Raw genomic sequence first — 18,219 nt, 5'->3', positions numbered from 1 at the left:
GTTGATCTTCCTCCTGGAAGTAAAACGCTTGGATCTAGGTGGATCTTTACGAGGAAGATGAAAGTCGATGGCTCAATTGATAAGTATAAAGCTCGACTGGTAATCAAAGGGTATAAACAACAAGAGGGTGTTGATTACTTTGATACTTATTCTCCCATGACGAGAATAACTTATATTAGATTGATAATTGCCGTTGCTGCGTTACGCAATCTTGAAATTCATCAAATGGATGTAAAAACATCCTTTCTTAATGGAGATCTCGAAGAAGAGATCTATATGAATCAACCTGAGGGTTGTATCGCACCTGGACAAGAAAATAAAGTCTGTAAACTAGTCAAGTCGCTTTATGGCCTTAAACAAGCCCCAAAGCAATGGCATGAGAAATTTGACAACGTCATGATGTCAAATGGGTTTAAAATCAACGAGTGTGACAAATGTGTGTACATTAAAACCACTGAACATGGGTATGTGATTCTATGTTTATATGTAGATGACACGCTCATAGTGGGGAGTAATGATCGTATGGTCCAATCCACAAAAGATATATTGAACTCAAGGTTCGATATGAAAGATCTGGGAATTGCTGATGTAATTCTGGGGATCAAGATTACCCGTACACCCAATGGGATTGTACTGGATCAAACACACTACGTTGATAAAATTCTAGACAAGTTTGGAAAGGACGATTCTGGAGTCTCGAGAACTCCCATAGACATTAGTCAACACTTGTCTAAGAATAAAGGTGAAAGCTTCTCCCAAATTGAATATGCTAGAGTGATAGGCAGTCTCATGTACTTGATGAGTTGCACGAGACCGGATTTAGCCTACACCGTGAGTAGACTAGCTCGATATACGAGTAATCCAAGTGCTGAACACTGGAAAGCAATCGTAAGAGTATTGAGATATCTACGATTCACTCGTGATTATGGTCTACACTACACGAGATATCCTGAAGTAATTGAAGGTTACACTGATGCAAGTTGGATATCTGATATTCAAGATTCAAAAGCCACGAGTGGTTATGTATTCACTCTGGGAGGTGCAGCTATATCTTGGAAATCCTCCAAACAAACTGTGATAACGAGATCCACGATGGAATCTGAGTTTGTTGCATTGGATAAATGTGGGGAAGAAGCCGAATGGCTAAGGAACTTTGTGGAGGATATTCCTAATTGGACAAAACCTATGCCTGCAATATGTCTATATTGTGATAACCAATCTGCTATTGGTAGGGCACATAATGTGATGTATAATGGTAAGTCTAGACATATTCGTCGACGACATAATACCATTAGACAACTTCTCTCATCTGGAGTCATTAGTATTGACTATGTTAGGTCCAAAGAGAACATTGCGGATCCGCTAACCAAAGGGTTAAATAGGGACCAAGTAGAGAAGACAACCAAAGGAATGGGGCTAAAGCCCATGGCAAATAAAGCCAAGGCAAAGGAAACCCAACCGTGATGACTGGAGATCCCAAGATCTTGGTTCAAAGGGACAACCTAATTGTCAATGGCTTTGTGAGGTCACTGTGGGGGAAAACCCCTAGTCCTATTCCTATATATTAAACAGTGACTCCCGTACGAGGTTTAGCTTAGAGCTTTTAATGATTCTAGTAATGCGGGATTACTCATGACAAAAGAATTACCTATGTGAGAGAGAAGTGGGGCCGCTTCGAAGGAGAATTAATTGAGCTTAATTCTTTAGAAACTCTTGCAGAACCAGGCTGATGTTCAGGGCCAAAATGAACATAACCATGAGAACAGAACCTGTGTCAGGGAGATATCAGTGGGGGATATGTTTATCGTTTATTCAAAAACGGCTAACAGTTCAAGGACAACGTGTCTACTGAGTAGTCAGTAAAGATGGCATATCTTTTCGAGGGAAGGTTCAAAGGCTTTGCCTACCTATCCTATACTGGTATTGACTGTAGAATCTATCACCACATCGAGTCGTGTCTTTATAATTGTCGTCTCAATTTCATTCATGTGGGGGATTGTAGGAATAAAGTTAATAAATTTTATTTATTAACATGTGGATGGCTGATTTTGTTTGCCAAAATCGGACCTAAGTTGAATGAGAAATTGACGAGCTGGGTCAAGCTGGACGAAGTGACGAAGTCATTCAGCTCGACTAGATAGGTCGAGCTGGACGAAGTGACGAAGTCATTTCAGCTCGACCGGGCGAGCTCGACTAGCGAGGTCGAACTGAACCAGCTCGACTGGACGAGGTCGAACTGGATCAGCTCGACTAGGAGAGGTCGAACTGAACCAGCTCGACTGGACGAGGTCGAACTGGACTAGCTCGACTAGGCGAGGTCGAGCTGAACGAACTGACGAAGTCATTCCAGCTCGACAGTGCGAGGCCAACGTACTTGAAGTGACAACGTTATTCCAGTTCGACTGGACGAGCTCGACTTGGCCGAGCTCGACCAGGCGAACTGGACAAGCTCGACTTGGGCGAGCTCGACCAGGCGAACTGGACGAGCTCGACTGGGGGCGAGCTCGACCAGACGAAATGGTGACGAGGTCATTCTAGGTCGGACGAGCTCGACTGGACGAGCTCGACCGGACGAAGGGACGAATTAAAGCCTACGGTTTTGAGCTTTAAGTGCGCATTATGGCTGTGTTATAATGCCATTAATGCTGAAAAACGTTGGACGCTCTGCATGGTTTGAAACGGTGTATTTACTGGGTGTAATAACATGCGTTAATGCCTTTATGGCTGGACGTTTTTTTTAAGTTTCAAACCTCACAGCCTTGGCCCTATATAAAGAGGCTTCAACACTCATTCAGGATATAGAGAGAATTCGCAATCATACTTGAAGTGACGAAATGGCTGAACGAACTGACGAAGTCATTCCAGCTCGACAGTGCGAGGCCAACGTACTTGAAGTGACAACGTTATTCCAGTTCGACTGGACGAGCTCGACCAGGCGAACTGGACAAGTTCGACTTGGGCGAGCTCGACCAGGCGAACTGGACGAGTTCGACTGGGGGCGAGCTCGACCAGGCGAACTGGATGAGCTCGACCAGACGAAATGGTGACGAGGTCATTCTAGGTCGGACGAGCTCGACTGGACGAGCTCGACCGGACGAAGGGACGAATTAAAGCCTACGGTTTTGAGCTTTAAGTGCGCATTATGGCTGTGTTATAATAACATTAATGCTGAAAAACGTTGGACGCTCTGCATGGTTTGAAACGGTGTATTTACCGGGTGTAATAACATGCGTTAATGCCTTTATGGCTGGACGTTTTTTTTAAGTTTCAAACCTCACAGCCTTGGCCCTATATAAAGAGGCTTCAACACTCATTCAGGATATAGAGAGAATTCGCAATCATACTTGAAGTGACGAAATGGCTGAACGAACTGACGAAGTCATTCCAGCTCGACAGTGCGAGGCCAACGTACTTGAAGTGACAACGTTATTCCAGTTCGACTGGACGAGCTCGACCAGGCGAACTGGACAAGTTCGACTTGGGCGAGCTCGACCAGGCGAACTGGACGAGTTCGACTGGGGGCGAGCTCGACCAGGCGAACTGGATGAGCTCGACCAGACGAAATGGTGACGAGGTCATTCTAGGTCGGACGAGCTCGACTGGACGAGCTCGACCGGACGAAGGGACGAATTAAAGCCTACGGTTTTGAGCTTTAAGTGCGCATTATGGCTGTGTTATAATAACATTAATGCTGAAAAACGTTGGACGCTCTGCATGGTTTGAAACGGTGTATTTACCGGGTGTAATAACATGCGTTAATGCCTTTATGGCTGGACGTTTTTTTTAAGTTTCAAACCTCACAGCCTTGGCCCTATATAAAGAGGCTTCAACACTCATTCAGGATATAGAGAGAATTTGCAATCCATTTTTTCCCCACTGTTCTCGAGCCCCTTCTTTCCCAGAAATATTCTTGTCTTGGTGATAGTTTCTCACAGGTTCCAGTTCGCCGAAGCCGAGTTTTGTGGTGCATTGCTCGTCTTGAAGTCGTTGTATCCTGGGAGGCTTTCGCTCACGAAATCCAGCACCCGTGGGAGGGCGATAAAAAGCTTCAAGGAAACCGTCGAACGGGTCTCGACTCTTTCTTTGCCGTTTTCCTGCTGTTTTCTTCTCCGGTTGATTTTCTTATATTTTTCCTTGTAACTGTCTTATATTTCCTATCAATATTATTTGTAATATTGCTAACACTTTTTTTACAGCAAAAATACATGATGTTATGTTTTAATTGCATCGCATATACCTAGGCCGTCAAGTTAAATGAAAAAACATGTGATAGCTTAAGATTTAATTAAAAAAAATTAAAACTAATTGACTATTAATTATTTAATTTTATAATAAAAAATATTAAAATGAAAACAAAAATTCTCCTCATTAGTATACAAAAATCATTAATTTTTCTTAAAGTTAATAAAAATTAATTATATCATTTTATAATCCAAAAAAAATTATAATAAAAAAAAATTCTCTCTTCATTGATAAAAAACACTATTATGATAAATGTATAATTATTTTTAAGAAAAATTAGTGGTAAAACCTTTTGTATTGTAAAATAATATAATTAGTTTGATTCTTTTTAAGAAAAATTACTATTTTTTTTTAAATTATATAGTTAAATGTTTAATTAGTTTTAAGAAAATTACTAAAAAAAAATTGTATTATAAAATGATATAATTAATTTTTTATTATTTTTAAGAAAAAAATTAATAACTTTTATATATTAATGAGGAGAGAATTTTTTTGTCTTGAATTGTTTTGTATATATAATTAATATTTGATTAGTTTTAATAAAAAATATTAATTTTTCATTAAATTTGAGGCTTTGTCACATATTTTTCCATCCAATTTGACGGCCTAGGTATGTCTACGGTGTAGCTAAAACGTAACATTTAAGTATTTTTGCCGCCGAAAAAAAAATAGGTATATAAGTATGATTTTTTAAAAATATTAGATATTTTTGATGCTATGAGCTCGATTTGAAACAACGAGAGGTGAAGTGTTACAATTGATATTACAGAGAGGGTAAATAAGTTACAAATTCATAAAAAAAAACTACTAATTGGAGTATAATAATCCACGCTTTTATTCTTCGATGGTTTGTCTTGAGACTCAAGAGCCCTCAAGTCAAAAGGAGTCTAACATGTGATATACTTTCCTTTGAATACACGTGAGAGAGTTAATGTCATCTCCAACACACTCCGTAATAGAATGGGATTTGATCAAATATATTTGAATTGTCTCAAATTCAACTTTATTTTTCACTTTATCATAAAGTAAATGAATAGTTGAACTCCGATGTACCAAAGTGAGAGAATGATAAAAAAAGTGTCAATAGACTCGTAGACTTTGGAGGTAATAAATAAAATAGAAAGAAATCATTTTTTTATTCTAGTGTTTGAGTATTGTAGTTGTGCTTCCAACGAAGAGCTAAACAAAAGTTCTATTATTCTACAACACAATATATTTGTTCACAAAATAGAGTTTCTCGCCGGGTGGGGCATAAATTTGTGTATCCTAAGCTCATGCATATTATTGCGTAGGTTGGTCTTCAATTTTTTTTTTTTGAGAGTTATGCATATAGCTATTTTAGACTCATTACGTTAAAATTTTAGCTCGATTATCTAACAATTATAAAATAGCTCAAACTGAGACAAAGTGCATGCGCCATACAACATGATACATATGCACGAGGTGAGCTATTTTCTTAAGATTTGAATAATTAGACTATAATTTTATTGAAAGTAGGCATTCGACTATTTGATATAGATGTATTTAATATTTAATAAGTCGATAACAGCTCTAAAAGTAATGAAATATCATATAGATTGTAATTTTTTCATTAGTTTTCGCCATATTGTATATCATTTGAAGAAAAACGTCTCTTGTAGAACAAAGAACGAATTCATAAAATCAATTAGGATGGACTAATTGACATCTGTTTAAATTAGTTCAAAAATGTATTTAATGATTTATTTAGTGGTTTGTAAAAAGCATTCTAATAATTACACTTTCATTTTTATATTTAGTACATTTTTTTTTCAGATGTACGGATCAACCATTAATTCATTCTTTAAAGAAAAAAAGTATTGAATCTTCCGTTACAAATAGACATTTACACTGTAAATATCGTGCTCCAAAATGGCAAGGAGTTGATTTATTGATATATTATTAATATATGTTTACATATGCATTATGTTTCATTGAAATTAGTGAATTTGATATTTCCTATTATTTATCATCGGCTCTCTCAACTTGAATTATTGATTCCGCCCGTGTCAAGACCGGAAACAATCATGAATATTTTGATGAAATCTCTCATCCATATTCAATAAAATAATTTTATAAACTATAAAAAGATTTATTAGTATCTAACCTCTATTAAGAGGGGAGATTAAAATAATAGTCAAATTATCAATTTATTTTAAAATATAATCAACATTGATTAAAGTCCCAAAAATATCATTCTCTCACCACACCCACACCCACACCCACACCCAGTGACGGAGCCAGGTGAGGGCCTGGGTGGGCCAATGCCCCCCCTCAATTTTTGAAAATTATTTTTTTAATCCCAAATTTTTATATTTTTTTTATAATTTTACCCCTAAATTTTACTAATAATTATGTTTTTTACCCAAATTTGTAAGTTTTTTTTTCAATAATGCCCCTCCTAAAAAATATTTCTCAAATTTGCCCTCCTTGATTGAAATCCTTGCTCCGTCACTGCCCACACCCATACCCACACCCAAACCCAAAAACACAAACAACACACTCACACCCACACCCAAACACAATACCACAATCTTCCTTTGTGATCCACCGGATTTTCGCCGTCGTTGGCGCCGAAGAAGGAACTTCGGACTCGATCGCCACCGCCTCACGTCCCTTCCGGAGAAGCTCGCACCGGTTCTCAACACCGGTGATTCCAACGTGGTTGTCGCTCGGGTCGCCGAATTCCGAGTTGAATCACGTGTCGAACTTGAAGGCGGCGGAGGCGGGGCCGACGCACGCGGCTGTGGAGGTGCGATTTCAGATTTTAGGGTTTTTCGTTCGACAGTTAATCGTATTAACTGTTACAGTTAATCCGATTAACTGTCACAGACCTCTTTTGAAAACGATTTCGAACATCGATGAGTCTCGCGTTGCACCGATCCATCCGTTTGAATTTCGCAAGTCCAGTTCTACATATTAACTGTGATAGTTAATCGGATTAACTGTGAAGGTTAATTCGATTAACCGTGACGATCCTCCTCTGGAAACGATTTCGAACATCAGCGAGTCTCGCGACTGCACCGATCCCACCGTTTGAAGGTCGCAGGTCCAGTTTTGAAATCGCCGGAAGAAGCTAAGATTTGAGAGCTTCGTCGCCGAATGTCAAGACCTCGTTTTTGACGTACACGAACGAGACTTCGTCGGAGAATGGAGCAACGTTGAAGGCGATCCAGTTAACGGCGGCGTTCGGATCTGAAGCTAGGGTTGAGATTTCGCTATTTAAAATTTTGATGAAAACTCCGATTCCTGCGCCGGAGACGGCGGAGATGACAGTTAATATATTTACTCTGACAGTTAATAATAACAACTCTTAAATGTATTATTGGAATATTGTAATGTTATTATAACAAATTGACTATTTTCCTAAATATGTAAATAGTTGGGCTATAATTTTAAAATAGGGGGCTGTTTGGGCTAGATATCTAGTATGCCCAATTATAAATATGGATTTTTTTTTTAAAATTTAATGGATAAAAAATAAAGTGAAATAGAAAGGATGACTTTTAAAAATTCAAAATTTTAAAATCCCACAAAAGAAAATAATCCTTTAAAAATTCACATCTTCTATGTCTATGGCATTATTAGTTAATATATGTTAATAACAATTATAAAGGTATATATTTGTTTAAGGCGATTGTGAACATAAAAGAAAGAAAGTGCAGTGAAATAAGAGAATTTGAAAACGATTAAACTGTTGAATATTTCTTATTAATTGAGATATTTGCTGCTAAAAGCTTGGAAGGAACATATTTTTATCATCCAAATCAGCACATCTCTCTAGCCAATTTTACTTAAACAAACAATTAATAAAAAGTCATCAAAGATGCTTGATGACGTTGTCAAAGAAGGCAGAGAGAAAATTTATGCCAAGTCATAACTAACAATGCCAGTGCATATAAAATTATGGGAAAACTGCTTATGGAGAGAAGTGGCTTGATTGGACGACATGCACATCTCTATGTATTAATACAATGGTTGAGAAGTTTGAAGAGTTACCGCACCATCAAAACGTTATACATAAAGCAAAAGGTGTGGCCAAGTGTATGTGCAATTACTCGTGGTATTGAGTTTGATGAGAAAGTTCATTGATAGATAAATCATTTGACCACAAGATTTTCCATTGCCTATTTAACTTTGCAAAGATTTAAGGACTCGATGCAACTTTTAGAAACCATGTTTTCTTTTTATAGAATGGGATGTAGCTCGTCGGAAAAGAAACATGATGGGAAAAACTGAAGAAGATCATTTCTTAAGATGATATCTTTCGACGATGAGTAAGCTATGCTCTTAAGACCACAACACCTATTGTTAAAGTGTTGATGATCGTTAATGGTGAAAGGGTTCGGTAATGTTCAGTAATGAGATTCATATATGATGAGATAAATACGACAAACAAGAGATAGCGAATGAATTTAAAGAACATGACTTTGGGTATTGCTGTAAATAATATAGAGAAGTTGTCTACAAAGAGATTTGGAATATCATAAATACGAAATGGGAGTGCCAATTACATCACAAGTTGCACATGGCGACTTACTACTTGAACCCACAGCTTCATTATAACCCTAATTTCTTTGTTGAGAAAGAGGTTAAGGTTAATCTTAATGCATGCATGAATATGCTTATTCCCGATGCAAATTTTCTAAAATCTAATAATAAACTTGAAGATTTTCACTTGAAGAATAGGTTGTTTTCAATGAGACCAACTCAAACATGCTACGAAACGATATATCCTGGTATATATATGTGTACACTAATACATATTACTTTAAACTCAATATAATTTTTTGCTAACTATAACATTCTTTTTACCTTAATCTATAGTGTTGGTATAGATCCAATTCAATAATGATGCATTGGAACTTCAAACTTTCTCTTTAATATTAACACTATTTTTGTGTGATTTTTATACCAAATATAGTGTAGTTTTTACACCATATTTTAATTTTACTCCAATGATACTCCACTATATTTTACAGCAAAGAGAATATCATTATAATATTCTTTTACTATAATTATTTCAATTTAATTTAATTATCTCCTATTATTTGTCTAATCTAAAATATATACACCTTAATTATTTGATATGAATTCATTAGATTATAATAATGGTTAAACATTTGATGTGATTTTACACCAAAACTATAGCTTAAGTTAATTTGGTGTAAGACTATTCATTTGGTTGAAAAATTATACCAAATATAGTGCTCTAGTGTTACAACTAGATCACTTGAACTCCATTTATGAAATTATAGGGTTCTCTATAGAAGATGGTTTTAGCCTTATTTTTTCCACATCCAAGTTTGTCGTAACTGGAGAATCTTCAACCAAATTCATATGAAGAAGATGAATCAACTACATACTTTGAGGATGAACAAGTTGGCTTTCACCATGTTTAATAAATGATTGAAAGATCGACGCTAGGAATTAACTAATCGACAAAGTAGCAACGGCGGGGAATTTGATCCTTTGGTTGTTGACGACACGGTTTTTTATTAAGGATTGAAATACCGGGAAACCGGTTAGGAACCGATTGGAAATCGAGTTTTGGACAGATGCCGGTATTATTGAGAAATCGGGATAAACCGGTCGAAAAGCAAACTGGTTCCCGGCAAACGTCCAATTCCTCGATTTTCAGACACTTTTCGAGCTTCTAAAGTTCATTTCATCTTGTTTACGTACGAAAATTGTAAATAAAATTTAAATTTTTAGATCTCAATGTGTTCTTCAATGGTGGTTTAAAACATTTTGTTATACGTATTTGAGGAAGAAGAGAAAGAGAAAAGAGAGAGAGACTAAATGAAATGATGTTATTTGTTCGAAGGAAAAAAATGATGTTCTCGACTTGGGCAACTTATGCAATTGAAAAAGTGCGGGACTTGAGTAATGTTATTATCGAGGAATATTGTGCACTTGATTATGTAACTATATAACGTTACTGGAGGGAAATTGATATTTTAAATATTTAATTGGTTAAAAATTTGATAATTATTCATGAAACATAAAAATTATATTATATGTGATTAGATAATAATAATAATATGTAAATATAATATATTAGACATTGATAATATAATGTTATCATAGTATTATTATTAAGATATAATATATAGAAATATTTTTAGATAACTATTTGTTCACTGGAAATTTCTTGGTAAATTCGGTATTTATCAGTTTATTTCGTCGGTAATGATAAATTCATCGGTACAATTTACTCTTTTCTTTACGGGATAACCGGGTAAACTATTAGTATATCTCGGTATACCGAAAACGTTTGTTATAGTACGACATCGGTAACAGTATTTTCAATCATTGTTTTTTATGACGAAAGGTCAGCGTGAGCAATTGAAGAGGTGAAATAAAACGAAGAAGAAAGAACTTTAAGAAAAAGTCAATGAGGATGATTATCTTTTTTAATTTGCAAGTATAAAATTATAATAACAAATTAAACCTGTATAAGCAATAAGGGTAATTGACTTGGATGACGACCCTACAGATAACTCTTTGGATAATGAACAATATAAAGACTATGATTATGATGAAATTTTTAACTAATAAAATATTTGCATGTTTAACTAAGCTTATAATTTCTTATGAGTTTTGACCACGATTTAAAATATCGACTTTATATCTTGGTATATCGGAAAATTGAGAGGGACGGTACAAAAACCTATAGAACCCCTTATTTACAGGTTACCGTTGGTAATGTTTTCTGATCCTTGATAATGGCCAATTTATAATTAGTAACTAAAAAAATACCCTAGGCCCATAAAATTATAAGGCTCGTACGTTTGTTGAAGAAAAATAATTGCATTCTCTAATTTATTAGTGTTTTGATCTTACAAATTAAACTACATGTTTATAATTAAACTTGTTGTCTTCTTGAAATTCATAGCATTTGAGAACTATTTTATGATATGTAGTGTGTACTATGAGTTAATTTGTTGTCTAGAATATGTAGCATTTGAGAACTATTTTTACGATTTGGACTTGGAGACATATAATCATGTTTTGAGTTTTCTCAATTATATTTTGTTATAAGATATCTGTCGGTATACCCATCGGTAACCGATATATCAGAAAAATACTATCGGTATAATAGGTTGTCGATATTATATTTTTATAGGATATCAATATATTTAAGAAAAATTACATAATTAGCGTAAAACGTGTGTCACTTTTCATATCTCGCTCACGTTTTCAAAACATTTAGGCAGTAATCGTTTCCTATTTCTTCGGACAAAAATACCTTTGATGTTTGAAATTTGGTCAACAATTAATGAAATCCGGTCAACAGTTATTAAAGCCTGGTCAACAATTTTTGAATTTGATCAATAACTATTGAAATTTAGTTAACATTTATTGAAATCTTGTAACAACTATTGAAATCTGGTTAACATTGATTGACATTTGGTCAATAATTATTGAAATAATTCAAAAACTAAAACGGTTATTTATAAAAAAAATAAAAGGTTCATCGGCTAATATTAAAAAAATATTACGAAAAATGATTATTGAAGGCCATTTCCACATCAATATATGAGTCGGTAGTCGATATATTAGTAAAATCAGAACTTCGATACCACTATCGATATCAATATTTTAATTTTTGGTTCGGACGGTTAGAAACAAGTTTCTCTATTGATATCAGCGAGCTAAAATATTCTTTCAAGAGGTAGCATTCCGAATTGGGAAAATATCAAGGGTATCCCTCGTGTTTAATCGAAATGCGAGATTTATCCATTCTATTTCTAGAAATATCAGACATATCTCTTCAGTTTAATATAAATGACATATACATCCCCAAAAAATGTTATATTACAAATATCACCATTTTTCGTTTATTTTTTACAAAAAAAAAAATTTGAACTCCCCAAAATACCCTTAATGAAATAATTTTTATTTTCTATTCTATATACAAAAAAATTAAATTAAAAAATGTCTTCATAAAAAGTTAAGGATTTTTTTTTATATAAAGAGAGATTTTTATTTTTTTTAATAAAATAGTAAATAAATATTTATTCTATTAAGGGTCTTTTGGGGAATTTAAATTACTTTTTTTTTATAAAAAGTAAATGAAAATGATGATATTTGTAATATAACATTTTTTTAGGGGAGTTATATGTCATTTATATTAAACTAAAGGGATATGTCTGATATTTCTAGATATAGAGGGGATAAATCTCGCATTTCGATTGAACACGAGGATAGTCTTGATATTTTCACTCCCGAATTTTTATATATATGTAAATTGGACTAAATAGCAAAAACAAAAATACAAAATATCAAATTCAAGAAGTTGAGGGGGCATATGCCCCAAGCCTCCACCTAGCGGCGCCTGCCCTGAAGTACGTGTCAGGCCAAATATTGATAAAGCCGATAGCTGTAAGAAGGAAGAAGAGCCCAAATCATATTTTGTATCTTTACAAATGGTGGGTCGTTTCAGTTTAACGTTTCTATTTGTTAGTATCCCAAAACACTTCTTCTTGTCTTTTTAAGTTTCTTAACTCTCTCTTTCTCTCTACATATATTCAGTGTATGCGCTTGTATATATTGCTCTGTATTTTCAAAGGTTTCGGCGATTATCTACGACTATGAGACGCCATATCTCCAAATTTACCGACTCCACTCTCCGCATCGCAAAGATCAATTACCTATCGGTACGTTTCGTTTCGTTAATGTACTTCCTCTGTTCGTTTCTTCAATAATGGTCCGTGAAATCCAATGGCCAACGAGAAGCGAGAGATGACTTTATGTGAAGTTTTCTAGGTATTCGATTGCTTTAGAAAATGTAAATAGAACAGAGTCAACTCTGCGCTTTCGTAGACGTTTGACTTTAAGTTCGTATTTCGTTGTGGCTGTTCTTGTTAGCTTGACTTTACTTGTTCCGAGGTTCGCTACTTCGTGATGTTCTATCTCTAATGGTGGTGTTTTTTATTTTAAATTTTTTTTTTCCATCAAAGCTGTTCCTATCTAACGGAACTCAATTAGATCAAATAACGAAGACATTGTTAAGAAAATATGGCTTTTCACCAATATTTGAGCTCTACTGAATCCGCTGCTTATTGATGGAGAATCTATAGACTTAGATTGCTAATTAGCTATTGACGTACTGAAAAGTATTGAGAAAAAAAAAGAATGATATTTTGTTTCTCTGTGAATGAATTTTCTTGGATTAGGCCAACTCTCGACGAGGGCTAAGTACAGCACCCAGGAGTATCGAAAATGAGGGCCCTTGTTTGGCCAAGATTCCGGAAGATTCCACTTCCACCGCGAAGCCGTGTTCTGAAATGCTGGTCGACTCGTTCGGGAGGTTTCACAGTTACCTGAGGATCTCGGTGACGGAGCGTTGCAACTTGCGGTGTCAGTACTGTATGCCGGCCGAGGGGGTGGAGCTCAGTCCGAAGCCCCAAATCCTGTGTGGGGACGAGATCGTGCGGATCGCGAGGCTGTTCACGAGCTCCGGGGTGGACAAGATTCGGTTGACCGGGGGAGAGCCCACCGTAAGGAAAGACATCGAGGAGATCTGTTCGCGGCTCTCGGAGCTCGAAGGCTTGAAGACGCTGGCGATCACCACGAACGGGATAGTCCTCGCGGCCAGGCTTCCGAGGCTGAAGCGGTGCGGGCTCACGGCTTTGAACATCAGCCTCGACACGCTCGTCCCGGCAAAGTTCGAGTTCCTCACGAGGCGCAAAGGCCACCACAAGGTTCTCGAGTCGATCGACGCTGCTGCCGAGCTCGGCTACAATCCGGTCAAAGTATGTCCCTTCTTCTTGTTTTATGATTACGATCTTAGGCTCCGTGCTAAAGGGAAAATCAAAAGTATATGTTGTGTTTGGAAGTCAGTGTAATATGAGAGGAAAAAGTCACAAAATGAAAACTGTGTTTGAATATACTCGTTAGTTAAACTTCATTTTCCTTTTTCTCCTATTTTCCGGTTGCTATTTTCTAGTTTCAAAAGGAGCCTTATAGGAATAGAGGAAAACAATAACTATTAGAGAATGGTAAAGGGTGGAATTCGGATAGTTTAGAAGTTATCATTACTGTGTGGGAGTATATAAATAAGTGGGATTATGGTGAACTGTGAGGAAATCGCGAGGGAAGGAAAGACTGATACGACCTGGGGGTTTTCCAAACACAAATAACGAATACTACTGATAAACTTGGTTCGCAATTTGAGAGGTGAATCGTGCTCTCTGTTTACACTATTCTACTACTAAGAACAATGAAATGATATACTTGTCTACTTTTCTCATAACTCCAATGAGCCACCCTAATGACTTAAGTTACTTATTTACCCTTCATCTATCCTTAATTTGGTGTGTTTAGGTGAATTGTGTGGTGATGCGGGGTTTCAATGACGACGAGATATGTGATTTTGTGGAGATGACGCGCGACAGGCCGATCAATGTCCGCTTCATCGAGTTCATGCCGTTTGATGGGAACGTTTGGAATGTTAAAAAACTCGTACCGTATTCAGAAATGTTGGATATAGTGGTAAGGTAACTCTGGAAGGTAAATGCTTTTTTTTTGTAAATTTCTCGTGTTATATTTTCGGTACGCTAAAAGTAAATCACTGTCGTCGATGTCAGGCAAAACGATTTCCAAGTATGAAGAGGCATCAAGATCACCCTTCGGAGACAGCCAAGAATTTCCGAATAGACGGGCATCAAGGTGCAGTTTCGTTCATAACTTCAATGTCCGAGCATTTCTGTGCTGGCTGCAACAGATTGCGGCTTTTAGCTGATGGGAATTTCAAAGTCTGCTTATTTGGCCCTTCAGAGGTGACTTCTCTTTCTCACTTGCATCAATTCTTCTTAACTTGGTAAATAGCTTCTTGTGATTGCGTGCTTTCTTTTGTGTTTTTTAAATCTCTTGGATCGTACGGACACCATGTCGCTAATGTTGATTTCTTAATGATATTAATAACATGAACGTGGATATTGGAAACGCGCATATTTTTTAAGTATGCTTTCGATTAGGTATTTTTATTGTGTCTCTTGATGCATTAAAAAAAATCTAATTAGTATAATAATCATACTAGGCTGTCTAGTTTGTAAGTTTGAATAGTTTCACTCTACATATAGCTCTATGTTTTAGTGATTAGCCTCTCGTCTCTCCGAATTTCTCATCCTTTCTTTTCTTTCTATTTGTAATTGCTCTCGTTTATCCCAAAAAAAAAAAAAGTAAATCTAAATAAAAAAGAAAAGCTGTACTGTTTCACAGTGCAATGGTTTGATGATTAAAAAAAAGGAGGAGCTTAAGCACAATTCATAAGCTTCTATGATATGTATCCATTGCTGAACCCACACCCATATTTTTGCAGGTTAGCTTAAGAGACCCACTTCGACGTGGTGCTGATGATAATGAGCTAAGAGAAATAATTGGGGCAGCGGTTGGTCACTCAAAACTTCCTCTATATTACTGTGCTTCTATTTTCATTTTCTTTGAAATTATTATTTTGATCAGTCAAATACAATGAAGATATCTGGAATTTATCTGGACATAATAGTAGTAATAAGGTGAACCGCATGAACGTGCCGTTTTTTGGCACTTGGCATGACATATTTTTGTATTCTTATTGAGATGAAAGAATTTCGGCTGTGACATATTTGAATGTCAAAATAATTAACCGGTCATCGTAGCTTATCTTTTCTGTAAATATTATTCCAAAATCAACAATCTCAATTTTTTGTTTTCTTTTAAAAATTATTTTTACGAACCGCGTGCCTTGAAATCAGTTGGCTGGCGTGAGTTATTAGCATTATCGTCCCTTGCATTATGTGTCTGCTATAATATAACTGTTTTTTATTTTATTTTTCCGAGTTCTGAGTTCTTAATGCATAGAATTTATGTTTTCGCATTATATATGATAACTCCCTTGAGAATTCGCAAATCAAACTCATACTAATATTGTTAAAATCTTCCGATTTTCGTTTGGCTCAGGTGAAGAGGAAGAAAGCTTCACACGCTGGAATGTTTGAGATTGCAAAGACATCGAACAGGCCTATGATACACATTGGCGGCTAAACAGTTGTCCACAAATGGGTGAGTAGATTTTTTTCTCCATGATATTCAAACGAAGATATGAATTTATTTATTTTCCAAGACTAATATGGTTGCCATATTTTGCAGACCCGGGTGTTATCTGGGATATTGAGCTTACATAACTTAATAAAGAATAGCTCCGAGTTCACTGTTGGTGAAGCACTTCTGGTAAATGTTGTTTTCGCCTCTGTAATTTATAGTTATCCTTCACTTCCAAAGAATATAAGAACTGTTGTCATAAGCACTACTCGAATGTCAGCTATACATAGACTTTTTTTTTTTTTTTTTTTGGTTTTTGAAAACAGTTTCTTTTAAGTTCTAATTCTAAAATATCAAAATAATATTCATGCTATCGATTATCTTCTTATTTTGAAAACTTTGACACAACAATAAGAATTTCCTTACACGACAGCCAAGTTCTTGTCATCTGGTTTTTTCGTCGACTATAGGGTGAGGCACCACTAGTGACAAGATGCAAATAAATTGTTTGCATTATTGGATGTGATGAGTCATGAGTGATGACCATTCTGAAAGAAAGAAGAAAAAAAAATCATTTGCAACGTCTTCCATGAACCCTCTATAGTCGGGGCAGGTAATATAATGCCAAATTAATAAAAATGAACCGTATAATAAATAATAATTTAAATGAGTTATTGAAACTGATTATATTTTGTCATATTTGAAAAATTGAAAGTGATAACTTGTCAAAATGTAAACATTTAATTGAAAATAATAGGTTGTCAACTTAATCAATTTAAAAAAGAAAAAGAAAAGATATATTTGCCCACCCAACTATTTGGCGGTCATGAAAATACACTTTTGGTATGATAAAATAGATCACTTGGCCCATCAATATTAGTTTTTGTAATATTTTGGCAATTCCGTGTATTTTGAGTTGAATCCGTCAGTTAAGTATCTCGAAGTTTAGTCACGTGATTTTCTAAGCTAGGATAAATTCATAATTTTACCAAAAAAATTGAAGGGAAAAAAAAACATTTTTTATCAACCCATTTTCTTCTCCATCACACCATCACTTTCATTAAAACCCCCGTCACACGACTACCCCTCCGCCGTCTCTGTTTCTCCCATGTAAGAATTCCCACGGTATTCTCCAACCTCACCTTTGTCATTATATTTCATTCCCATCTCCAATTTTTTTACACCACCGGCTAAATCAATCACCACCATTAACGTATTCCATCACCATCATGATCAACGACAATATAATCACAAAAAATAGTTGGATTTCATATATCACAGATCTACTTCACCACCTTGCTTTAAAGTATTTCAATCTACACAACAAGAATCAAAGCCCTTGCTTATTTTTGGTTGTTCACGGTCCGGCAAAGCTATTGGTGCAGATTTGGAGGGGAATCAAAATGCAGATCTTGAGGAAATTCGGTCCGACAAGCTTCTAGTGGTTCACGTTGAAGTGACAGGCGATCATAGAGAGATAGAGAGAGAGAGAGAGAGATGATGAAGAAGGAGAGAGAGAAGCTTATGAGATTCAGAGGAGAGAGAGCAGTTTTTTCTAATTCATTTTGTTTTTTTTTTAATTTATTTCTTTCATATTTTATTTTCATTAAATATTATGTTAACGGCATTAATGAAAATTTCCTAACTTTAGCACGTGATAAAAGTGTGCATATTTAACTGATAGTTTAGACTCAAAATACACAGAAGGATCAAAACGTTACAAAAATTGATATCGAATGATAACTCGATCGATTTTATAGTACGATGAGTGTATTTTCGTGACCATCAAAAGTCAAGGGACAAATACACTCCTCGTGATCGTCATAAATCAAGGGGCAAATAGTACGAGGAGTGTATTTTCGTGACCTCATGACTTTATCCAAATGACTTTTAAGATGGTGGATTGGTTGCCGACCTCATGATTTCGAG

At 35.6% G+C, this 18,219-nt stretch overlaps 1 protein-coding gene across 3 annotated transcripts; it reads left to right on the top strand.

Moving 5' to 3' along the window:
* The first annotated feature begins 12,564 nt into the window (after positions 1-12,564).
* CNX2 (cofactor of nitrate reductase and xanthine dehydrogenase 2) lies at positions 12,565-18,007 on the top strand. Of its 3 annotated transcripts, none has more exons than XM_089624291.1 (8): positions 12,565-12,695; positions 12,836-12,923; positions 13,443-14,021; positions 14,593-14,760; positions 14,856-15,047; positions 15,590-15,658; positions 16,210-16,311; positions 16,399-16,722. In XM_089624291.1, the coding sequence occupies exons 2-7, from the start codon at positions 12,858-12,860 to the stop codon at positions 16,291-16,293; spliced, it is 1,158 nt and encodes a 385-aa protein (XP_089480417.1). In that variant the 5' UTR covers positions 12,565-12,695; positions 12,836-12,857; the 3' UTR covers positions 16,294-16,311; positions 16,399-16,722. The 3 variants fall into 3 exon arrangements, 1 of the variants encoding a protein (XP_089480417.1); XR_016300868.1 differs by lacking the exon at positions 12,565-12,695 and adding an exon at positions 17,676-18,007 and having other exon boundaries at positions 12,771-12,923; positions 16,399-16,479; XR_016300867.1 differs by lacking the exon at positions 12,565-12,695 and adding an exon at positions 17,664-18,007 and having other exon boundaries at positions 12,771-12,923; positions 16,399-16,479.
* The last annotated feature ends 212 nt before the right edge of the window (positions 18,008-18,219 follow it).

The sequence above is a fragment of the Urtica dioica genome, chromosome 8 (genome assembly GCF_054948205.1).
Source record: "Urtica dioica subsp. dioica isolate 48M chromosome 8, U.dioica_male_clone48M_v1_H2, whole genome shotgun sequence".
Classification (NCBI taxonomy): domain Eukaryota; kingdom Viridiplantae; phylum Streptophyta; class Magnoliopsida; order Rosales; family Urticaceae; genus Urtica; species Urtica dioica.
The sequence above is the reverse complement of the archived record's forward strand: the minus strand, read 5'-3'. Positions and strand labels throughout refer to the sequence as shown.